This window comes from Microtus pennsylvanicus, chromosome 11 (assembly GCF_037038515.1).
Source record: "Microtus pennsylvanicus isolate mMicPen1 chromosome 11, mMicPen1.hap1, whole genome shotgun sequence".
NCBI lineage: Eukaryota > Metazoa > Chordata > Mammalia > Rodentia > Cricetidae > Microtus > Microtus pennsylvanicus.
In genome coordinates, this window is record NC_134589.1 from 1,888,020 (window position 1) to 1,911,860 (window position 23,841).

The 23,841-nt window shown below is 56.1% G+C and overlaps 1 protein-coding gene across 2 annotated transcripts; it reads left to right on the forward strand.

The window, feature by feature from the left end:
* The first annotated feature begins 1,491 nt into the window (after positions 1 to 1,491).
* Positions 1,492 to 23,816, forward strand: Cep131 (centrosomal protein 131). Of its 2 annotated transcripts, none has more exons than XM_075989878.1 (26): positions 1,492 to 1,679; positions 3,129 to 3,322; positions 5,082 to 5,176; positions 10,240 to 10,354; positions 10,596 to 10,717; positions 11,431 to 11,544; positions 12,028 to 12,174; positions 14,239 to 14,356; positions 14,804 to 14,920; positions 15,043 to 15,202; positions 15,563 to 15,657; positions 16,126 to 16,308; positions 16,567 to 16,743; positions 17,234 to 17,359; positions 17,457 to 17,582; positions 17,759 to 17,875; positions 19,740 to 19,842; positions 20,405 to 20,606; positions 21,260 to 21,367; positions 21,457 to 21,553; positions 21,664 to 21,738; positions 22,285 to 22,427; positions 22,530 to 22,707; positions 22,782 to 22,945; positions 23,408 to 23,468; positions 23,544 to 23,816. In XM_075989878.1, the coding sequence occupies exons 2-26, from the start codon at positions 3,146 to 3,148 to the stop codon at positions 23,616 to 23,618; spliced, it is 3,195 nt and encodes a 1,064-aa protein (XP_075845993.1). In that variant the 5' UTR covers positions 1,492 to 1,679; positions 3,129 to 3,145; the 3' UTR covers positions 23,619 to 23,816. The 2 variants fall into 2 exon arrangements, with proteins under 2 accessions (XP_075845993.1, XP_075845994.1); XM_075989879.1 differs by having other exon boundaries at positions 1,515 to 1,679; positions 16,126 to 16,312; positions 16,571 to 16,743.
* The last annotated feature ends 25 nt before the right edge of the window (positions 23,817 to 23,841 follow it).

The following is a 23,841-nucleotide window of genomic DNA, read 5'->3' on the forward strand; positions in this document are numbered from 1 at the left end:
ACGTCATCACGGGCTGGAATATTGGGGAGAGCGGCAACTGCATGCGCCCCAGAGCTTTCCGGTGGGATGACAGGAAGACACTATGTGCTGGAAGTGGGGCGTGAGACAGACTCCACAGGGCTGTGCATGGAGGAAGAAGAGTGACTGCGTCTGAGCGGATGGGATGGTTTCCGCAACAAAAGGATGCGAATGTTAATATGTAGAAAACAAAGCTTTCTGTTAACAAAGAAGCCACCAATGTTTAAAAGCATACACTGTTCCTGCATAGGACCCAGGGTTTGGTTCCCAGCACCCACATAAAATTTTACAACCATCCATTAACTCCAGTTTCAGGATCCAGCACCCTCGACTCGGTGCAGAGACATACATGCAGGTAAAACACATACACTTTTTTTTTTTTTGAGACAGGGTATCTCTGTAGCTTTGGAGCCTGTCCTAAAACTCGCTCTGTAGCTCATGCTACCCCCAACTCAGACTTTGTCTCTGTCTCCCGAGTGCTAGGATTAAAGGCATTCGCTGCTACCACCGCCTGGCTACATAATAAATCTTAAAAGGAGTTGGAGGAAGAAGAAAGAACGCAAAGGCCAGGTGTGGTGGCACTTTGCCTGTAATTCCAGACTTGGGAGATGTTCAGCATCATTCTCAGCAACGTGGTGAGTTTGAAGCCATGCTGAGCTACATGAGACCCTTTTTCTTCCTTCCTTCCTCCCTCCCTCCCTCCCTCCCTCCTTCCCTCCCTCCCTCCCTCCCTCCCTCCCTTCCTTCCTTTTTGAAACAGGGTTTCTCTGTGTAATCCTGGTTGTCCTGGAACTGTCTCTGAGGACCGGGCTGGCCTCAAACTCAGAGATCCGCCTACCAAGTGCAAGAATTAAAGGCGTGTACTACCACCCTGCGACCTTTCTTAAAGCAAACTTGGCTGAGGCCAGTGGCAGAGCCCTACTTCAGCATGTGCAAGCCCCTGGGTCACCATCTCAAACACAAACACACACGCGCGCGCACACACAAATCAATAACTATATACGGATAATTTTTTTAAGCATTTGAATTTATAAACTTGTTATTTAACTAACTTCTGTTGAACTGGGCAGCTGAGCTTCGGTGTCCTGAGACCTTTGGGCAAAGGGAGGAGAGCCCACAACTGCACACCTGGCAGCGAGTGGAGCCACCGGAGACTCGGCAAGCATTTTTGAAAGCAGTTAGGAAAGAATGGAAGAGGCGAAAACAGACACCACCTCGTGGTCCAGGGAGGCCCGGGAGAGGACACAGGGTGAAGCGGGAAGCCTGGCTTTCTAGAACCCCAGCCTCTGGAGGTGCAGGAGCCTGCAGGCTCCGCCCCCGCGAAGCCCCGCCCCTCCGCCAGCCTCCTCTCCACCTTAGCTTTCGGCTGCTCCTCCCACGTCGGAACTTACAGGACAGCCTAGCGGCCCAATGAGCTGCCGGACAAGCCGAGGGCGCCCGGAGAGCCAATCCCCGAGCGGCGCGCGTTGTAAAGGCGGGCCGGCGTGACGGACAGCGGAGGAGGCGCCAGGCTGGTTGCTAGCCGCCGCCACTCGCCCCTGCGGACGCCTCTTTATTGTCACCCACGGCCGAGGCCAGCCCCGTGGGGCCCCGGGTGGCTCTGCAGTCGTACCCGCCAGGCAGAGCCCACGAGCCCTGTGCCCCAGGCCGGGCCCGCGCAGGTGAGGGGCATCGCGCGGTGAGGGATCGGGCCCTGCAGCGAGGATGGCCTGTGCGCAGTACCCCTCGCCCCCGGAGATCGTCGTGGGGTCCATTCAGGCGGCCCGCAACTCCTGCCTCAAACCCCGAGAGGCCTGGGAGATGCGGGTTGCCTGCGGAGGAGCGCAGCACTGGACTGCTCAAGGGCCCTGCTCGGGGGTCAGCTGACCCCCCGAGGGCCTGGGAGCAGGCTCCTGCCCCTCTGGGTCCTGCGGGCTTGCGGCACGGTTTTGTCCAGGGTGAGGTTGGCCTCACCAGCCTTTCCTTCATCTGGCTTGGCGGTTTCCAGGGAGAGGCTATGTTTACCGCCCGGAACCTCACTGGCTGCACGAGGGGTTGGGAAAGCCATGTCCATCAGCTCAGGAGCCAGCCAGAGTCCACCCGGGTGTGACCAGTGCCAAGAAGGGGAAGGTGTTAGGTTTCACCCACACAACCAGAAATGTGTAACTGAGGACGCTGGCCAGATTGATGGCAGGACAGCCTCAGAGTAGGGACCCTGTCCCGCGCCACACACACCTGGATGTTGGGACCAAGGCAGCATCGTTTTGGACCATAGTGAATGTATACTCTTGACCCTTGGGCTCTGCAAGGGTCCAATCACTTAGCATGTGCCCCGTGTCCCTATCTCTCACCTGAGAACTCACCACTTCAGTGCGCCCCACATGCCAGGGGCTGAGACCACCCGATCCCTGCCCTTTCAAGGGTGTCCTAGAGAGCAAAGTCTGATAGAAGGAAATCCAATGGGCAGTGTGGGGGCAGGGGGATTGCAGGTGCAGAGGTGTGTTAGGATGTACTACATAGGTTTGGGGAGCGGGTACATAGGACAAGGTCAGAGCTGGACATGCCAGGTGCTCAGAGAAGCCGTTTCCCCTAGGGTGTGGAGTAAGCTGGACACAGTTCAGGAGAATGCCGGTGACTGATGTGAGACTGAGCCCTGGCCAGCACCCATGAGCCCTGTTCTGTGGTGGGGCAGGCATGGCAGGACCAGGCAGGACTATATATAGTGTAGGCTCAGATCCTCTGGTCCTGGAGTTACCAGGTTTAATGAATTAGGAGGTTGTAAAATAGGAACAGGGATTATCTTTTATGTTAAAAAATATGAATATGCAGGTATTATTGCCATATTTTAAAATGCATGTTTGGTTGTATCCCTCTAGAAGAGCCGCAGGCACTCACCAGGTCGCGTCTCTAAGCCCCATCCCCATTGTTTTTAGACAAGGTCTTTTGTAGCCCAGGCTAGCTTTGAATTGAATTTACTATATATCTGAGAATCGTCTTGAATTTCTGGTCCTCCTCCCCCCACCTCTGAGCACCATTATTACATGCATATCCCACCATGCTGGAGATTAGCCTAAGCCACATCCCTGGCCCCTACGGTGATGTCTCATTGTGTCTCTTCGTTTCTCCCTCAGGGCTAGCCTGGTCCACCATGAAAGGTTCACGGACTATTAGTGCTCCCCCCGAAGGCAGCCCAGAAGGTATGGACTTGAGTCTGGTTGGGCTCCCTCCGCCCGTGTCCCAGCGGCCCAGCAGTGCCTCTGCTACCAAGTCTTTCGTCCGATCCGTGTCTGTGGTCACGGGCAGTGAGCCGAAGAAAAGGGCATTGGTGAGTGTGGGAGCCAGGCCCTTTTGGGGTGGCATCTGGTCTCTGATTCCTCACAAGAGCATCTGTGTCATATCCACGGTCATCCTGTGGTCAAGCCTAGCGAGCTGCCCTGGGGCAGACCCTCATCCTCTGTCGTTGGATCCTGCCTTTCCTACTCTACTGCCTTTAGGTTCTCTGAGTCGGTGGACCACTGGGAGGGTGACAAGCTACTGTGGCCTTGTAGAAACTGGGTGGGTGACAGATGGGCAGGAACTGGGTCTTTGGGGACAGCTACCTTTCCTTCCCCAGCCTGTTCCTGTGGGGCATGGGTCAGGGTGTCACTCAGAGATCCATAAGGTGACCATGAGTGGCCAAGCTGGGCTCCTGCCACCTAAAGCTGCAGTCTGCTAGGCATTGTAGCCAGGCCAAGTCCTTTGGGGACCAGGGCTGTGCCTGAGTCTGGCCTGAACTTCTAGAACAGGGAGGAGCCTGGGCGTGGCCTGGATGCTGGCTGCAGTCTGTGACTCTACCTGCGAAGAGGTCCTTGCTGAGGGTGAAGGGCTGGTTGACAGTCTGAGCTTCCTTCCTAGATAAAAGGCTCACCTCCCCCAACTTCCTGAAAGAACCATCCCTGTGTCAGGTGGGGTAGGCCTACATTGCTCAGGCTGAGTTCTGGGATAGGGAGAGCCATCATCCCGTAGAGGACCTTTGGTTTGGACAGGTTCCTGCAGTGGAGGAAGGACCTGAGGCGTCAAGGCAGTCAGTAGGCATTTCAGGTGTGTAGCCCATGACCTTCTTTATCTAACGTACACTTCTTCTCCACTTTGGTGATCACAAGGCTCGCCTCTTTTCTTGGTGTGAAGAACTTAAACCTGCCATCAGGAAAGTGGAAAAGAAAGGGGGGCATCCCTGAACCAGCTGCTGTGGTGCTGATGCTGGGTGTTGATATATTCAGCAATTATTAACAGTAGGTCAGGCCAGGCAGTGGTGGTGCACACCTTTAATCCCAGCACTTGGGAGGCAGAGGCAGGTGGATCTCTGTGTTCAAGGCCAGCCTGGTCTACAGAGCAAGTTCCAGGACAGCCTGGGCTTCAGAGCAAGTTCCAGCACAGCCTGGTCTACAGAGTGAGTTCCAGGACAGCCTGGTCTACAGAGCAAGTTCCAGGACAGCCTGGTCTACAGAGCAAGTTCCAGGATAGCCTGGGCTACAGAGCAAGTTCCAGGACAGCCTGGGCTATACAGATAAACCCTGTCTTAGAAAACCAGGGGGAGAAACAAAAGGGTCGGTCAGATGTGCTGCTGTTTAAAGTGCTGAGGGCCAGAGAAGGGAGAGGTGAGCCTGCTGCTAGGGTCCCCTAGCCAGTCTTGGCCTGCAGACGGCGCATGCTCCGCTGTGCTTTCTTTCTCTCCCTGTCCCGGCACGCAGCTTTTCCACCACTGATGACTGCAGAGACGCACAGCGCACAGGTCCTAGTCGGGCCCTGTGCTTCTTCCTGGGCCCTCCCCGCTGCAGGGGCGAAGGGCTCCCTACTTTGTACAATATACCCAGGCTCTCAGAGGCTGGAGCCCAGTGTCCCACACCCAGTGATCGCTGGGCCTCACACTGCTTTCTGCCCATCCTGTCCTGTGACCATGTCCACCGTCAGAGACTCCCAGCTGGTTTGGAACCCAGAGCTTTCTTTTGTTCCCCAGTGATTTCTCTAAGGCTTGGTCTGGCTGAGCATCCTGGCAAGTGTCTAAGGTCCTCTCTCCTAACTAGACTCTTTTTCCCCTTCTACAGGAGGCCACGGGGCCTGGAGGCTCTCGGGCTATCAACAATCTTCGAAGATCTAACAGCACCACACAGGTCAACCAGTCATGGACCGGCTCCCCCAGGTAATCTGTTGTAACTCCGGGTCACCCACAACTGCCAGTTACCTCTTCTTCCTCCAGCTCTATCGGCCATGGTCTCTGCTGGGCAGTGGGGTCTGGTGACCTTCACACTGCTTGGCCTTGGTGGCCCACTCTGTTCTCTTGAGCTAGGAGGGTTGGGGGCAGTAAGAGCATTCATCCTCTTCCGCTACCTCTGTGCTAGACGTTAGATCCTGGGCGCTCTGGGTTGGTCCCTCCTGCTCCTCCACCTCTTCTCTGTCCTACCTTCTCAAGAGAACTCAGTGAGGTTGGTTATGCAAGTGAGGTTGCTTGTGGGTCTTTATCTACACATCTTTCATCCGTAGCCTCTCTTGGCCTTTGGATGTCAAAACCCACTTTTAATAGGAGGCATTGGTATTGGAACATTTCTGAACCTTCCATCAGACCCCCTGCCTGTTTTCAACCAGCGTAGCTGTCTTGGAACCTCAGTGCTGGGAAGGCCAGCAGAGAGCCAGCAGTGGCCAGTGCTACTGAGCTGAGAGGGTCCAGCAAGGCCCTCATGCATGAACTGTTCCCAAGCAGTGAGAGACTCAGTGAGACTCAATCATATGCTCATAGGTTCTGAGCCAACAGAGATGAGCTCTCCCACAAGAACTGCAAATGCAGGCGTCCTCAACACCACAGTGTCCACCAGGCAGCAACCTCAGGGGCCAGGGTGTCCACCAGGCAGCAACCTCGGGGGCCAGGGTGGACTTAGCAGAGAATAGGCTGGGACTGTTGCTGGTACAGTGTGCCACAGTGTGCCATACTCAGGATGTCCACTCTGCCAGATTGCCGGTGGCTGAAAGTGCAGGATCCACTGAGGGTGTTGGGTGGGCACACGCGACAATGCCAGATGCGGGATGCATACATGTACATGTCTGTGGCATGTGGGTTTGTAGAGTATGCTTCATGTGTGGCGTGAGCATTCATAGTTTGTGGTGTGTTTGCGTGGTGTGGGTGGGGTTATGAATGTGCAGCTGCGTGGTGTTTTGTAGTGGGCTCGGTATGTGTAGTGTGCGTGCGGGTCTGCCCACGTGTGTGTGTGGTGTGTGTGGTTGCGTCTGTCTGTGTACATGTGCATGTGTGTGGTCTGTGGTTATGTCTATTAAATGACATCCAGGAAACCCTTTGCAGACACACCTGCCCTTCTCGGGCTGGTGGAGAGCAGACCTGGTTGTGTGAGCAGTTGAATGTCTGGCTTTGTTTCTTTCCTGTTGGTTCTTTTTTTTTTTTTTTTTTTATTTATTTATTATGTATACAATATTCTGTCTGTGTATATGTCTGCAGGCCAGAAGAGGGCACCAGACCTCTTTACAGATGGTTGTGAGCCACCATGTGGTTGCTGGGAATTGAACTCATGACCTTTGGAAGAGCAGGCAATGCTCTTAACCACTGAGCCATCTCTCCAGCCCCCCCTGTTGGTTCTTAAAATACCCTGACAAAAAGCCATTAAAGAAGAAAGTGTTCATTCTGGCTCACAGTGCAGGGGTCCAGTCCATCACTGCAACGGAGCCTGAAGCAGCTGGTCACGTCACCTCTGCAACTGGAGGAGGGTAATGGATGCCTGCTTCTCAGCCCCTTCTCCACGCATATAGTCCAGGACGCCTGCTTCTCAGCCCCTTCTCCACGCGTATAGTCCAGGACGCCTGCTTCTCAGCCCCTTCTCCACGCGTATAGTCCAGGACACCTGCTTCTCAGCCCCTTCTCCACGCGTATAGTCCAGGACACCTGCTTCTCAGCCCCTTCTCCACGCGTGTAGTTCAGGACTGCAGTCACAGAGCAGTGCTACCCACATTGGGAAGGAGTGGGCCTGTCTCCCTCCCTCACATTAATGGATCACAGATAATCTCACATGGTCAGGCTCACAGGCCCAGTTCCCAGGTGACTGTGGATTTTGTCAGGCTGACGACAAACCCTAGCACAGCTCCACCCCTCATCGGCGTGACAGCCAAACACATCACTTAAGCCACGGTCTCTCTCCTGATCCTCGTAGGTTCCTGACCGTGTCCTCATATAAAATGCTTTCAGTCCAACTTTACTTATTTATTTATTTATTTGTTTTTTTGAGACAGGATTTCCCAGTAATTATGGAACCAGTCCTGGAACTTGCTCTGTAGATCAGGCTATCCTTGAACTCACAGAGATCTGCTCACCTCTACCTCCTAAGTACTGGGATTAAAGGCGTGTGCCACCACTGCCTGGATTCAGTCCAATTTTAAAGGTCGCTATAAATTTAACTGTGAGCTCCTGTAAAATAAAAAAACAAGTTATATATATCTAATACGTGAGAGCACAGAGTAAGATTACAATTCCAGGGCTGGAGAGATGGCTCAGAGGTTAAGAGCACTGGCTGCTCTTCTCAAGGTCCTGAGTTCAATTCCTGGCAACCACATGGTGGCTCACAGCCATTTATAAAGAGATCTGGTGCCCTCTTCTGGTGGACAGGCACAGATGCAGACAGAACATTGTATACATAATAAATAAATAAATCTTTTAAAAAAAATCCCTATTCCAAAATGGAAGTGCATAGCAAGAAACAGTCACAGCAGTGCAAACCGCAACCCAGCAGGGCAGACAGCGAGTCTTGCAGCTGTATCTGGTATTGGGGGCTCATAGTGTATTCAGTTGGACTTCAAAAGGCTTGGTTCCCAGACACACATTCTGGGTCCACACTGCAACGTAGTCTTCACCATGACGTCCTCATACGTAGCTGGCTCAAGTGCTCCATGCACCCTCACTTCACACAGCCTCCTTGACCATTGTGACTCTTGCATTCCGCATGCTATAATACTGACACCATGAGGCCAGCGCCAAGTTCTGCCAACTCCAGGTGTATCTGGATTTCATAGGGCCTCAGCAGCCAAATGCAGAAAAATGCCTCCCTAGCTGGTTGTTTGGGGCAGGGCACCCCTGAGACTCTTCTGCAGGCCTTTTCCCCCCACTAGTTTTCAATGTAAATCTGACTAAAAGTCTCAGCTATGCTGTCATGATATTTCTCCCGCCAAATACATTAGTCTGTTGCTTTTGAATTGAGCCTCACCTAGGATTTCAGGACTTAGGCAAAATGTAGCCATCTCTGTCGCTACAGTGTAACACAGATAGCCTCCGTTTGACACAAGGTCCTTGTTTCCATTTGAAGCCCCTGGAGCTGTCTTTGCTATCTCCATCAGCATTTTGGGTCTGCTGAAAGCATCCTAGGGCTTCTCTTGCCGACAGCCCCAAATCCAAATGTTCCCACACCGGTTCCCAAGGCCAGCATGGCTCCGTTCACCACAGAACAGCCCCCCTCTTTTGTACCCATTCTCTGTGTTCCTTGTGTGCCGCATGGCTGTCACCAGACAATGGGGGCTTGGGATGGCAACTTCGTGGGCTGTGGCCGACAAGAGGTGAGGAGGAGCATGCTGAACAGGAAGTGTGACCTTTAGGAAGTGGGTCCGCCTGGTAGGAGTATGTCAGAAAGGCTGGGCCTGCTGACCCACAAGCTGGGGACTGAATGCATGAGGGACATTTCGGATTCAGACCACAGTGTTCTGCTTCCATAGTGCCGTGGCCTCTGGAGGGCCTCATGTCTTATCCCCGGCACTTTGTGTCTAACTGTGCCGGCCCCATTCTGTCTCCTGTCCTCTGTAGCCATGCTTACTAAGTAGAGAAGAGCCTTGCTTGTTTCTACTCCCGTGTCCCCTCTGATCCATCTTCCACCAGCCCAAGTGTTCATGAGAGTCTGCATTTTTCTTACTAGATGGTCTAGGGCCTTACATTGCTGCTGTTGTGTGCTGGGTCTTCTTCACCAGTATCTGATGGGCTTGAGGGTTGATTCTGTGCCCAGCGGCCATACTGAATGTCAGCACTACAGTGTGTCTAGTCTCCTCCACTGTTTGTGACTCAGGACAAGTTGTCCCTCCCCTGTTACCTCCCTGCCTTGTGTGTTCATGCAGAGTGAGACCACCCCTCTCCACAGGGAAGTGGATTTTGTGGTACCACCTTCTGTGGCCTGGAAACATGGCTGTTGATGCCAATACCGTGCCTCGGTCTTTGTCAGGGGTGCTGTGTGACGTCTGTAACAGTCCATCAGTGTGGTGGTCTTGGCAGGGGTATGTCTGGGCTGAGAAGAGACAGGCCACAGCCAAGGGGCCTTCTGGGAACTGACTGCCATCCCTCACTTTACCCTATAGAGTGTAGACATGGCAGCCTAGAGCTGGGGGGTGTGGATATGGCAGCCTAGAGCTGGGGGGTGTGGATATGGCAGCCTAGAGCTGGGAGTGTGGACATGGCAGCCTAGAGCTGGAGGGTGCCACCTTTGCTGCTTTTTGCCTGTCTACTTTGTCGGGATGTAGCTCTTGTGCCGCACAGCTCACCTTTCGAGGGCACCTCACAGGTGTGCTAATTTGTTGGTGCTGGGGATGGAACCCAGGGCCATGCAGGCACCAGGCAAACGCTCTGCTACTGAGCCAGACTCTAGTTTCAGTGTCCTGTCGAGAGAGCTCATTACTCCAGGTCTGCTAAGGCCGTCTGTGTCCTCCAGCTCCTGCCGGCCACAGTCTGCATCCTGTCCCTGGGACGTTCTCATAACCAGAGTCAGACGTAGCGTAGCCTCCGGTGTCTGGCCCTTCCCTAAGTGTCGTGCTTTCCAGGCTCGAGGCGACAGCACCCGTGCTTCGCCTAAGCATGGCTGCAGCGTGCCACCCTGTGCGCAGCCTGAACTTGCCATCAGGTTCATTTATATGAGTATATGTGCTCACATTTGTGCTTGCTGCCCACAGAGGCCAGAATAAGGTGTCAGACTCTCTGGAAATGGAGTTACAAAGGGTTGTGAGCCTCTGTGTTGGTGCTGGGAACCAAACCTCCTTGGTCCTGTGCAAGAGCAGCAAGTGCTTTTAGCCTCTGAGCCAACTCTCCAGCCCCCAAGAAACAGCTCATAAACCGGCCTTGAGACCAGACTCCTGCCATGAAGCCATGCCCTCCTACTTTCTGTAAGACGCGGGCCTGTCTTCCTTCCTGGCATCTCTGACGACTGACTTTGTGTGCTGACCTCCCTTTTGACACAGGCCAGCAGAGCCCAGCGACTTCCTGATGCTCTTTGAGGGCGGCACCAGTGGACGAAGGAGGGTGGCCAGTCTCAGCAAGGCTCCCAGTGAGAAGGGAGCCTCATGGAATGTCCTGGTAAGGGTAGATTGCGGCAGCCGTGAGTCCTGGTATTCTCGCCAGGATCACCATCCGGTTCCTTCCACACTCTTCCCGTCTCTGCAAAGAAAGGGGCAACAGCCGCAGAGAGGGTGTGTCTTGGGCTTGGTGAGCTTTGATCCTGACACTGGTCCCTTGGGCTTCGCAGCTAAGGGCCCTCTGTTGGTATTGGGCTGTGTCCCCATTGTCCCAGGCTGAGAAGTGTCTGTGTGGTCCACAGGATGACCAGCCTAGGGGCTTTGCTTTGCCAGCCAATGACCAGAGTCCCAGCACCCTTGACTCTGCCTTGGGCCCACGGAAGAAGGAGTGTACCCTGGCTCCCAGCTTCACTGTTAACAACAGGTATCATTCCACGGGACACTCCTGGTCCGGGAGCTCTGTCGTTCCTGTCTGTCTTGTATGTCGCTGGATGAAGCTACTTTGTGATGACTGGGAAAGTCAGTGACTGAGTGGCGGAGGGGCTCTCAGGTGGTATCCCGCACAGAAGGGACCTCCGGGAATGCCCCTCTTCTATCCTTCCTTCTAGAGGCCAGAGTCACCCAGCTCTGCTTTCCAGAAATTTCAGGTCTAGGAGGCTCCCTCAGAGCCATCTATACCTGACTTGGAGGCTTTATCAGGTTTGGGGAGGTGGGCCTGTGTCACCTCGGGGCTCCCAGCCTGCCTGCCAAGGAAGGGTGAGCCTGTATCAGAGCTATGCTTGTCACTCTTGGGGTCAGGCCCAGCAGGGACACGACAGATCAGAGCCTGTCTGAGAGCAGTAGCCAAGATGGCAGTCCTGGTGCAGTGGCCTCCCTGGTAGACAGGAGAAGCCACACACGCTAGGCCACCTACAGAGCAGTTGTGTGTCCCTTGACCTTGGGGGTCAGGGGACACCATCCCCCTCCTTTGGGTACAAGAAAGGGCTTTTCTAACCCAAAAAAGGCTTGGCCACTGGGGTGCAGGCCATGGGGTCCTGGGTGTGCTTGATCATTGCCGCGGTATGCACCGAGTTTCTCCATCTGTGTGTGCTGCAGACAAAGCCTGATTGTGTCCTACCCGCCCTGTCTCTCCGGCAGGAGCAACAAAGGCGCCGTGGGCAACTGTGTCACAACCATGGTGCATAACCACTATGGCTCGTTGAAGAAGGTGTCACCCCCCAAGAGCTCCAACCAGACAGCCCCCTCCCTCAAGTAAGGCCTGCATGCATGCACACAGGAAGCATGTGGGCTGGGCTGGGCCCCAGGTAGGGTGCACAGCGTGAGCACAGGGATACTGGCCTGTGACAGGGCTCTTGGCTCTCAGTGATGGTGCCGTTCCCTTCTGGGCTAAAGCAGCTCCCTAGGGAGAACAGCAGCTGACTGGGGAAGCCAGGCCTCTGCTCAGGGTAGAGCCCTGGAAGGAAGCCCCTGCCCACACACAGAACCAGAAAGGGACCACAGTTTGGGGTAACCGAGCAGCAGAGAAGCCCTGTACCCTTGCCAGGGCTTTACTTAGAGTCAGTGACCCTCAGAGTTCCTGAGTCTGTCTGGCTCTGGACACCTATATGGAGAACCTCTTGCTGTTTTAACATTTACCGGGGTGGCAGTCAGTGGGACTTGGAGCCATGGGATGATTCAGGGACCCTGCCCGGAGCTGGGGACAGAGCTAGGGTCCTTTTTGTCCCTTTCTGTCAGCAACCTCATCAAGGCTGCAGCCCGCGAGGGCAGTGAGGGCAGCGACTTTGGGAAGCCGCGGAAGAACTTCTCTGGCGGCATTCACTCCATCAGGGGCGCCACCGGCCTGCTGAGGCGGAAGGAGGTGACCGAGGAAGAAGCTGAGAGGTGACTGCTGGGTGGAGGGCAAGGGGCAAGGGTTTGGTACCTATGATTCCAGTGATCAGGGTTTCCACTTGATGGGTTTTAGACAACAGGGATGGGAAGGCCACACTTGGTGAGACTCCATGTGTATAAAATGCAAAGACAAGATGGTTATGTAGCGGGGAGGGGGGCTGCGGTTGCCTGGGACTTGGCAGGAACCAGGATACCACAGGGATTGTTCTTAGGGTGATGGGAATGTTCTAGAATTGGATTGTGCTGATGGATGCACAACCCTGTAAATTTGCTGTAAAGAGCATTGAATTGTACGCCACAAACGGGAGGGTTTTATAGTGTGGTAATTGCACCTCGGTAGAACTGGTAATTAAAAACACATTTAGCAGAAAGAAGATAAAAGACGGAGCAGAACAAAAACACCTGCCTGTGGGGCTGTCCTTGGTAGTGCCTCTGGGGCTACAGGGGTGGGCACAGGCGGAGAGGTCTGTAGCTACCATGGAAGCTCCCTGCCAGGCCCCCTTAGCGGGTGAATAGCTGCATTGGAGCCTCCTAGGTGGTCTCGGGACTTCCACCCAGACCACCTACCTGGCCTGTGACTCAAGACTGAGTATAGGGGAGGGGTCCTGCGAGTAGACAATGGGGGGGGGGGTGCCGTGGGCTCCCCAAAGCTCCATCTTGGTGTTCCTCTGTGGTTGGGCCTTGTTCCACAGCCAGGGCTGCTATTGCAGGCAGCCGAAAACACTTGGACCTCTGCTGGCATCTGTGGTAAATGGATCTACTCCGCCCTCTGTCAGGGTTGACGGGTTTTTGTTTAATCGGTTTTCTTCCAGTGCTGGGCTGAGACCCAGAGGCTTGCACGTGCTCAGCAGGGGATACACCACTGAGCTCTGTTCCCAGCCCGTGGGGTTCAGTTGTAGGATGTACCCACTTGACAAGCGTGTGTGGTGGTGCGTGCTCGCACTCCCAGCGTTTCAGTGGTAAAGGCAGGAGAATCAGGAGTTCGAGGCCATCCTCGGCTACATGGTGAATTAGAGGCCATATGGAATACACGAGACCGTCTCAAAAAACAAATAAGAGGGGCTGGAGAGATGGCTCAGAGGTTAAGAGCATTGCCTGCTCTTCCAAAGGTCCTGAGTTCAATTCCCAGCAACCTCATGGTGGCTCACCACAACCATCTGTAATGGGGTCTGGTGCCCTCTTCTGGCCATACACACAGACAGAATATTGTATACATAATAAATAAATAAATAAATATTTAAAAAAAAACAAATAAGAGACCATGGGTGGCACACGCCTTTAATCCTGGCTCTCAGGAGGCAAAGGAGGAGGATCTCTGCCAGTTCAAGGCCAGCCTGGGCTACGCGGACCCTGCCTTAAAAAATAAACAAACAAACAGCACTAAAATAGACTATTTCATCTCCCCTCAGTTCCCTCAGCCCACCCACCCTTTGTTTTCTTTTTTTTCTTTTTTGGATTTTTCGAGACAGGGTTTCTCGAAACCTTTTTGGTTTTTGGTTTAGCTTTTTGGTTCCTGTCCTGGAACTAGCTCTTGTTGACCAGGCTGGCCTCGAACTCACAGAGATCTGCCTGCCTCTGCCTCCCGAGTGCTGGGATTAAAGGCGTGCGCCACCACCGCCCGGCCCACCCACCGTTTGTATCTCCTGGTCCGCCCTGACCTCAGCAGCCACGGACCTGTTTTCACGTGCTCTGACGTTCTGGCCTCTCTGTGGCCCCAGGGTTTCTGTACTTAGCACGACTCACAGGTGCTTGCCCTTGCTCCCGAGCAGTATCCTGTGGCCTGGAATCATCCCTCTTCACCCTGTGGTCAGCTCTCATTGGCCATTTTCCCTTTCTGATGATAAGCACAAAGCCAGCCGGGCAGCTTCACAGGAGGGTGGGTTTAAGTTTGAAAGGAGTCCAGAGGGGCTGGCTTTCCACATCCTGGCCTGGTGGGAAAGGACTGTGTGAGCCTCTGGTGTTTCTTTCTGCATGGACTCTTGACAAACTGGTTCTTGTTCTAGGGCACAGGGATTTGGGGACCCCTTCTGATCCTGACTCTGGTTCTTTGGACAGGTTTATCCACCAGGTAAACCAGGCTGCAGTCACCATCCAACGCTGGTACCGCCGCCAGGTACAGAAGCGCCGCGCAGGAGCAGCAAACCTTGAACACCTGCTGGCGTCCAAGCGAGAGGTCAGTGTGATTGTGTAAGCCAACCTAAGCTCACCCAGGGGCTGGGCATGGATCCTCAGGGTCTCACAGCACACAGTGGAGTCGTTAAGACAGATCTGGGATTACCCTCAGGCACGTACCCCCTCTGTGGGCCTTGCTTGGTTCCTGAGGCTGCTGCTGGGGTTGATGTGTCAGGAGACCGGCTCCTGGCAGGATGATTCCCTGAGCAAGTCCTGGCTGAGGGGTACAGAGCTGTCACCCTGCTGTGCCTCCCTGCATCTCAGGGTGGGGCTGGCTCTCTGTTGAGCCAAGGTGGCAGGTCCAGTGCCCTTGGCTCTCATTTCTTCTCCACTAGTGAACTCTGCAGATTCCCATGACTCTCAGGATCCTGTGGAGACCTCCCAGCTCGTTCCAGGGCTCTGTCATCCTCCAGTTCTGTAAAGTTCATGGCTTCGGCTTCCCTGGCAGGGGCAGAGGCAACGGCTGGGCAGCGGGAACCTTCTGGACTTGCACCGGCAGGAGGAGGCGGCAAGGAAGAAGGCCCGGGAGGAAAAGGCTCGCCGGGCCAGGCAGGCAGCCATTCAGGTACCGGGTACCCCAGGTAGCATCCCACGGCCCATTCTGCGTGACACCGATGCTTGGGGACACCGAGCCCCAGGGCAGGTGGGCTGCATAGGGTAAGGGGTCACGCGGCTCTACTCTGACAGGAACTACAGCAGAAACGAGCCCAGAAGGCCAGCGAGGCTGAGCGCAGGCTGTCTAAGGACAGACCCGAGACCAGAGCACTAGGGCAGCCTCCACCCACCCAGGAGCCACCGCTGACGCTGGGCAGCGGCACGCACCAGGCCCCCAAGGCCAACAATGCTCGTGAGTGGTTCTCAGTCTACCCGATTGTGGGAGAAACTGTGCACTCTGCTGGGCTTCAGGCCTCATGTGGCCAGGCTTGTGACTCTCCCTGCAGAACTGGGATATTGGCCTGCTCCCCGCCTGCTTCTGCCTGGTCACATGTGGTGCTGGACTGGAGAGTGCCCAGGCCTCGACAGATCATCCTGGCAGTGGGGCCTCTCAGCTGAGGCCCGGCATTGTGGGATTGTGCCTGTTCCCCTCAACTTTATACCCTGGAAGGCCGGGGGATCCCTCAGTGTCTCTGAGCTTATACCGGACTCCTTCCCGGGGCATCATCATGTTTAGGCCCCGGGAGAGATGACACAGTGTTTGGTTTTACAGATGCCAGCATCTGCCCCACAGGCCCTGGAGACCCCTGCCCTCCTGTCTCTGAGTCATCCACAGAGCCCCAGCGGCCTCCAGAGGACAAGCCACAGGTCTGGACACAGTGCCTTTTCCTTTCCCCTCTGATTTTGGCTTTGGGGCAATGTCCATGCCTAGGTGACCTAAGCTGCCGTTCCCCTGCCCTCTCTTCAGTTTTGGGGTTCCTTGTGTCCTGAAAGGGTGCCCGGAGGGCACATGTTTGATGCCAGGTAGCAGCCTGGTGGTCTCACCGGGGTGAGGTCTCACAGAATTGCTCTGGAATCCTGCTAGGAGTTCACATTGCTAGGGAAGGATTCCTGTGTCCCTTCCCATCAAAGGGGAGCAAGGCCGCAGGCTGCTCAGTGTGAGACTGGGCGGGGCCTTTCTCCCGATGTGTATCAGATGCTACATAGATGCGCTGACCACTGGGGATGGGTACAAAGGCTCCTGCCCCTCCGCACTGGGTGGGTGGGCCTTGTATGTGGGGCGGCTCTTGGTCTCCACCAGCCTTGCTGGTCTCCCTCCCTGCCTCTCTGCTATAGGACGTCCCGTCCCAGGATGGAGCCAGAGAGGACTTGGGAGCGCTGGGCACTTCTAGGAGCATGGCCAGGGCCAAAGCTACCCTGGATGAGCTGCTAGATACACTGAGGCTACTGGAGGAGGAGCCCGAACCGCTGCCCCGCCCCAAGACCTATCACAAAGACAGATATGCCTGGACCGACGAGGCGAGTAGGCCCTTGGCGCTGACAACCATCTGCATAGGTCGAGAGGCCTCCACAGGGGTCGGGGAAGTCTGGTACCACCATATCCCTGCTATAGTCAAGGCCCTAACAAGGGCCAGGTGTGGCCTATTGACCTCTACTCTCCCTTCCTGTCTGGTCCTTGAGGTTGAGACACAATGACCCACCTCACTGCCCGCTGTTCCCGAGGGACCCCAGGTACTCAGGCTTCCCTAACAGCCTCCAATGCTGGGCCACCTGCAGGAAGATGACACCAACTCCCTGACAGCCGACAACCTGGAGAAATTTGGGAAACTGAGTGCACTCCCAGGCCCACCTGATGACGGGACTCTGCTCTCGGAGGCCAAGCTCCAGAGCATCATGAGTTTCCTGGATGAGATGGAGAAGTCGGGGCAGGACCGGCCGGCATCCCAGCGGGAGGTAGCCAGCCGCCAGTCCCGGGTGGTGCCCAGTGGGACATGATCACCTGCAAGGACCTTATGCAGAAGGCAGTCCAACTGCTGAGTTCTTGTCCCTCTCGGGGCTCCTGTCTAGACGGGGTTATCCTGTCCAGGTGGGTGGTCCTGACATCCTGTGCTCTGGTCTCCTGGGGCTGTCTTTCCTGAGCGAACACCAGAGACAATGATAAGTGATGTCTTGTTTCCGTGGGGGCAGGAAGGTCAGGGGTGAACAGATCGCTCCTATCTGGTGACTTGTGTTAGTGTCAAGGCTGCAGCCTCTCTCTGCACCAAGGAACAAGTACAGTTCCCAGGGTTGGCTTGTCACCCACTGCCCCTTGACCAGATGCCCTGTGTAGGTGTTGTTCCCTCACAGCCGGGTGGAGCTGTGACACAGTGACTCCCCGTGGAGGGTGGGCATCAAACGGGCAGTAGCTGCTGGGTGGCCTGCCTGAGGCTTGTCGTGTATTTAGGGCCTGGTGCTGGAGGCGGGCCCAAGGCCCCCGGCACTGGGGTCTGAGGGGAGCGCATCCATGATGCGGCTGAAGCTGGAGATGGAGGAGAAGAAGCAGGCCATGGTTCTACTGCAGAGAGCTCTGGTGAGTGCGTCAGCCGTCACCCCAGGGTGCGTGGGCTGGGGTCTGAGCCATCGTCACCCCGAGGCTATGCCCCACATGGTCTGGTGACCCCCTGCAGGAGCAGCAGCGTGACCTCACCATCCGACGTGTTAAGGAGACAGAGAAGGAGCTGAGCCGGCAGCTGCGACAGCAGAAGGAACACTATGAGGCCACCATCCAGCGGCACTTGTCCTTCATCGACCAGGTGACCAGCTCTGGGAGGCCATGTGGGGTGACCTAGGGTTGGTGTCACTGTCCCGAGATTGGAGCGTAATGCTGACCGCAGGACCTCTGCGGCCGAGGCCCCAGCGTGGTTCTCCAGTGGGCCTGTTAGAGGTGCCTTGGGGTGGCATCAAGAGCCTCACCCCACCCCCATCACAGCTGATCGAAGACAAAAAGATTCTGAGCGAGAAGTGCGAGGCAGTGGTGGCTGAGCTGAAGCAAGGGGACCAGCGGTGTCGGGAGCGCGTGGCCCAGATGCAGGAGCAGCACGAACTGGTGAGCCCCCTGGCTGGTTCCGGGCACACGGCATCATGGCCTGAGGATGCAGGTCAGGATTGCCAGCGCCGGTTCCTTTGTTCCTGTTCCCCTCTTCTTGAGATTTTGTTTGTTTGTTCGGACAAGGTTTCTCTATGTAACAGTCCTGGCATCCTGGAACTCACTTTATAGAGCAGGCTGGCCTTGAGCTCACAGAGATCCGCCTCCCTCTGCCTCCTGAGTGTGCAATTAAAGGCCTATGGCACCATACCCAGCTTTTTTTTTTTCTTCTCTCCCTCTTGAACTGTATCCAAGTTCAACAGGGACAGGTCCTAAGGTGTGGGCTGCCACATCCCGGGCCAGCATGCACGGCCCGCCTGGCCCTTCTCACAGGACAGTGGCCTGCTTCTCACAGGAGTCCAAGCCTGGCCTGCTCCAGTCAAGTCCTGAGTAACAGAACCCACCCATATTCGCAGTACCAGGCACCTCAGCTCCCACCTGATTTGTAGTAATATGGAGCGGCGGCGGGGCTACGTCCCCAAAACCCCAGCCGTCTGCCTGGCTAGCTTATGCCCCGAAATAATTACACGGACACTGTATTCATTTAAACACTGCTTGGCTCATTTCTACCTAGCATCTTCTAAGCTAACTCTCCCACCTGGACTAGCCCATTTTTTATCATCTGTATAGCACCAGTCTTACCGGGAAGATTCTAGCCTAAGTCCATCCTGGGTCGGAGCTTCATAGCATGCGTCTTCCCTGGAGCAGGTAGCATGGCGTCTCTGCTGAGGCGTCTGCTCCTGAGAAGGGAGCTGTCGAGTCTGACCTCACTTCCTCTTCCTCCCGGCATTCTGTTCTGTTTACTCCTCCCACCTATCTCCTAACCAATGAGAGCCAAGCAGCTTCTTTTAATTTTAACCAATGACCTTCCTCCATCACTGATTGGCCAGCAGAAGCTGGTTAAAAGTCTGTCTCAGCCACCTGGCTGCACTTCTCCCCAGAGCATAGGCCCGGCATCCCCGAAGGCCCTGTAGGCTGGAACCCAGACCCAAGTGAGGGTGGGCTGGCTCTGTTAAAGAGACCCAACATCCCTAGCCCGCAGCCAGGGTTGGAGACTGCAGCTCTCAGGCGGTCCTGGGTCCTGTCGGTAGTGGCAGGAATGGAGTCATTGCTCCAGACCATCCACGCAGCCCAAGGAACTCCCTCTCTGCCTTGGTCCTTGGCTTCCCTGTAGAAAAGAGCTTTGGTATCCATCAGAGTCGGGGTTTATTAGAAGGCTTGTAGATCTTAAGGCCAGAAGTTGATAGAGGTGCTTGAAAGACCTACAGGTGTGAGCGGCTCCTGCAAGCGGAGCTGGGCTCTCTTCACAGTGGGTGACTGTAAGAGCCCGCAGTTTTCTGCATTACACCGTGAGAGTGTAATGTGCAAGGCTGAAGGAAGGGTCAAAGAATTTCTTTCTTAAGTGAGGTTGCAGAATGAATATATGAGGCTTAGATTTCGGGATGAGAGAGAGCCGCTAAAACAAGGTCGTAATCGTGTTTGCCTTTAGTCTCCTTGCTGTCTTTAATGCTTCTGTGGGCGGTGTCTTTAGGAAAGCTTGCTTCGTCCCTGTGGTTAGCATCTGTCAGCAGGAAGGGCACAGCAGCTCCCAGACAGAGGGGCTTTTCCTCCCTGTGTCCCCTTCATTGCCTGTCGGTAAGGTCTCAGCTCCAGGGTGTGGTGGCATCCCTCTCGGGGATGAGACTTCTCCAAGCCAGTGGCTGTAACCGCCCTACCTGGGGAGAGGAAGGAGCTTGCAGAACACAGGCCCAGGAGAAGGCAAGGGAACAGGGCTCGGGATGCCCCCCTCATCTCTGCATCCCAACTTCCTGTGGTCTTTACCCAGGAGATTAAGAAACTCAAAGAGCTCATGAGTGCCACTGAGAAGATCCGCCGTGAGAAGTGGATCAACGAGAAGACGAAAAAGATCAAAGAAATCACAGTCAGAGGTGGGGCCTTCACTCCTCATTCACTTTACAGAGAGAATGGTAACTCCTGTCCCATGTGTTGTGGTACCGAGCAGAGCTGTCCCTGGCTAAGGCTGCCGGTGGCAGGTAGATACAAATTCCATTTCAGCTGCTGACCCTCAGTCCCAGATGCCTGAGGGGGGCCTCCACCTTGTGGAGGCTTGTGCGGGAACAGCAAGGCAGTCGTGTGGGTCACGCAGACATTAGAGAAAACCATAGGAAAGAAGTTCCAGGACCCCTCAAGCTGACAGAGTTGGGATGTGAAGAAACTATGGACTCTTAGGTGGTTTTAGGGAGCACTCTTAACCTGGCCTGACCAGGATCCTAGGCACTGTGCCATTGGGAGACACACCAAGGGGCTGGGGAGCCGTGCATACCGCAGGCTGGGAAAGCCACTGTGTTCAGGACACTCCTGGAGGTAGGTTTCTGGGATGCAGTCCCTGTCTCTTCTCTCCATAGTATACCAGGCTTGCTATGCTTTGAAGCCGTGGCTGGACGGAGGGGCCTTGCAGCCCTGTCTCCAGTGCAACCTCCGTCTCTGCAGGTCTGGAGCCCGAGATCCAGAAACTCATTGCGAAGCACAAGCAGGAGGTGCGGAGGCTCAGGGGCCTGCACGAGGCCGAGCTGCTGCAGAGAGATGAGCAGGCTGCACAGCGCCACCTGCGCCAGGCAGAAGAGCTGCGGGAGCATCTGGAGCGGGGGAAGGAGGCGCTGGGCAAGCAGGAGCGGGAGCGAGCCCAGCAGCGGTAGGAGGGCACTGGAGTTTCCCGCGGGCAGCAGCAGCCTGGGTAGAACTCATGCAGTCCACCTACCAGGCCAATGCTGTGAGGTTCCCTCATGGGGTCACATGAGATTGTGGTTACAAAACTCAGATAGCCGGACTTGCTGAGCTGAGCCCAGAGTGACGTGTGGGTGACGTGTGGGTGACGTGTGGGTGATGGGTAGGCTGCTCTGCTGCCTCCTTTTCTCAGCCCGAGGGTTCACCCCCTACAGTGTGACCAGGCTGTGATGTCCAGCTTGGGCTTGGTGGCTGAGGGACCAGTGAGCAGTATATGACCCCTCCTCCACTGGCTGTGCCTCCAGCCTGGCTCCTCCCTCGTGACCTACTGGCCCTTGAAACACGTCTGGCTGACCTGTGCTCTCCCACTTTCGGGAAGGACAAGGGTACCAGCCATGGCAGGGGCTTGCTCGGATCAAGTCTCTGGTTGGTCCCTGGCTCTCCTTCGAGAGTGGAACTAAGCAGAGCCAGGCCAGTGTGTGGAACACAGCGAGCCACCGGCTGAGGCCTTTTCCCAGCCTTGAATGAGACTGCAGCTGAAGGGGGCTGCAGCCCCCCAACTGCAGACGCTGACTCCCGTGGCCGCCCACTGTGGGTGTAAGCATCCTCACCATCCTGCAGGTTTGAGCAGCACCTGGAGCAGGAGCATCGGGCCCTGGAGCAGCAGCGGCGGCGGCTCTACAACGAGGTGGCGGAAGAGAAGGAGAGACTGGGCCAGCAGGCAGCCAGGTACCACTGCGGGCTGTTCTTTCAGCTGCCCCTGACCTGCCCAACCCCTCTTACAATGGCCCGTTGTTCCCTGACGCACTGGCCTGCAGGCAGCGGGCAGAGCTGGAGGAGAGCAGCGCCACGCTGACACGAGCCCTGAGAGCCGAGTTTGAGAGGAGCCGAGAGGAGCAAGAGCAGAGGCACCAGGTTAGCGAGCTGGCCTCCAGTGGAGGACGGGTCCCTTCTGCCCGACCCCTCAGCAGGGTGACCGGGGTCCTGGAGTGGCCCTCAGTCTGCTGACAGCCTGTCCCCTCCAGATGGAGCTGAAAGCCCTGAAGGACCAGCTGGAAGCTGAGAGACAGGCGTGGGTGGCCAACTGCACCAAGAAGGAGGTAGGACCAGCAGGGTGGGCTGCTGTTCAGGGCTCTCTGGGCGCTGGCTTCTGGGGGTCACTCCTAACTGCTTGGGGGGCATGGTGGTTCATCCCCAGCTGTGCCATGCTGCCCGCTGCCTACATAGGGATCCAGGAAGGTTAGAAGCAGAACAGGAGGAAATGGGACCTGAGAGGACGTGTCCCTCTCTCCAGGAGTCACCCCACCTGTGCCCTTAAGACCCTGTGCCTCTTGGCCACAGGGCAGGTTTGCCACCTTGGCTCGGCCTGTCTAGCAGGCAGTAGTAGTAGTTGTCTCGGACTCCAGTTACCTGAGAGAGAGGAACAGCCTCCTTAGCCAAGGCTATCCCATGCCTCTGTGCTCCCAGGAAGTCCTGAAGACATGACGCTGCCCTCTGGGGGTCTAGGCAGCCTGGAGGCGTTCACCCCTGACCTATAGGTGTATTTATTTCCCTGTGGCTCAAAGCAGGGACCATTCCCTAGAGCCCGCGAGGCTGTTCTGCCTCTGTCCTGGTGGCGGATTCTCTCACCGCTGTGTGTCCCGCAGGAAGCGTGGCTGCTGACCAGGGAGCGGGAGCTGAAGGAGGAGATCCGAAAAGGCCGAGACCAGGAGATTGAGCTGGTCATCCACCGGCTGGAGGCTGACATGACGCTGGCCAAGGAGGAGAGCGAGCGGGCCGCCGAGAGCCGGTGAGCTGCCTCCTGCCTTTGGTTCCGCCGATGGGGAGGGCCGGAGCTGGACTGTGGGAGCTGCAGTTCATCCTCATACCGCCACCTGCCTCCGCCTGCCAGTGTGAAGCGTGTGCGGGACAAGTATGAAGTGGAGCTCTCCGAGTTGGAACAGTCCGAGCGGAGACTCCAGGAACGGTGCACGGAGCTGAAAGGGCGCCTTGGGGAGGCCGAAGGGGAGAAGGAGCGCCTGCAGTCCCTAGTGCGGCAGAAGGAGAAGGAGCTGGAAGACGTGCGGGCGGTGAGTAGCCTCAGGCCCCTTCTCCATGAGCCCTCCGTCCCTGCAGCCCGATCACAGCCTCCCCTGCCGTCCAGGTGAACACACAGATGTGCAGTGAACGGGCCAGCCTGGCTCAGGTGGTCCGGCAGGAGTTCACAGACCAGCTGGCAGCCTCCCAGGAGGAGAACCAGAGGCTGAGAGCGGAGCTTGCTGAGCTGCGTGCCCACCAGCAGATGGAGCTAGATGAGGTTCATCAGAGGTGGGTGGTCAGGACTTCAGGTAGGGACACGGGGAGCAGTTACGGTGGGAGCAGTCACGCGTCTTTCTACCTGAAGACCTGACACTGTCTCCCGCATTCCGTAGACATAGCTTCGTGTTCAGGAACGCTGGGTGTCCTCCGCCCGAGTGTCACTTAGTTCAAGGGCCCACATGTACCTCTCCAGGGAGGTAGGCAGGGTCTTGGCCGGAGCACCCAGACTCTCAGTCCTTCTGAGGCTGCCTGCCTATGTGACCAACAGAGAGTAAGGCAGAGCCATGAGGTGACTTCTCATCTGTCTTGGTCTGCGCGGCGCCATGCCCAGCCCCCTCCTAGGGCCACTTTAGCATTGGTTCTCCTGGAGACAGTGGCCCAGGGCTGGCTGCTCAGGTCAGGGTCAGCAGGGCTGAGACCAAGCGGTAGGAGACAGCCCCCAGGCTGACCTGGGACTGCACATCATCACAGGGTGAAGATAGCTCTCGCGAGGAAGGAGGAGGCTGTGAACAGTCTTCGGAAGCAGCATGAGGTGGGTCCCTCCGTGGGTCTGTGATGGTCTAGCCTGGGGTGGGGGCATCCAGGGCCTGACTGGACTGTGTCGCAGGCTGCTGTGAAGCGGGCCGACCACCTCGAGGAGCTGCTGGAGCAACACAGACGGCCGTCCTTGAATGCTAAATGACACCATCCTTGGGACGGAAACCCAGACCTGAGCAGACGCTCAGCCCTGCAGCTGGTGTCCAGGGCTAAGGGTAGAACAGCGGCTGGCGTGAGAGGCCCACCCCTCCCCTCCATGGAACTCCGGGGCTCAGGACGTCACTGTCAGCGTCCTGCAGCTGTTTTATAGTAAAATAAGTTAGTTTTTTAGGTTTTTTTTTAATGTTTCGTGTCACCTGTTTGTCTTT

Coding starts and splice junctions, on each gene's coding strand:
- Cep131 (XM_075989878.1), top strand. CDS start 3,146: ATGAAAGGTTCACGGACTATTAGTGCTCCCCCCGAAGGCAGCCCAGAA. Junction 15,203..15,562: donor CCCCAAGGCCAACAATGCTC/GTGAGTGGTTCT, acceptor TTGGTTTTACAG/ATGCCAGCATCTGCCCCACA. Junction 21,739..22,284: donor CCAACTGCACCAAGAAGGAG/GTAGGACCAGCA, acceptor TGTGTCCCGCAG/GAAGCGTGGCTGCTGACCAG.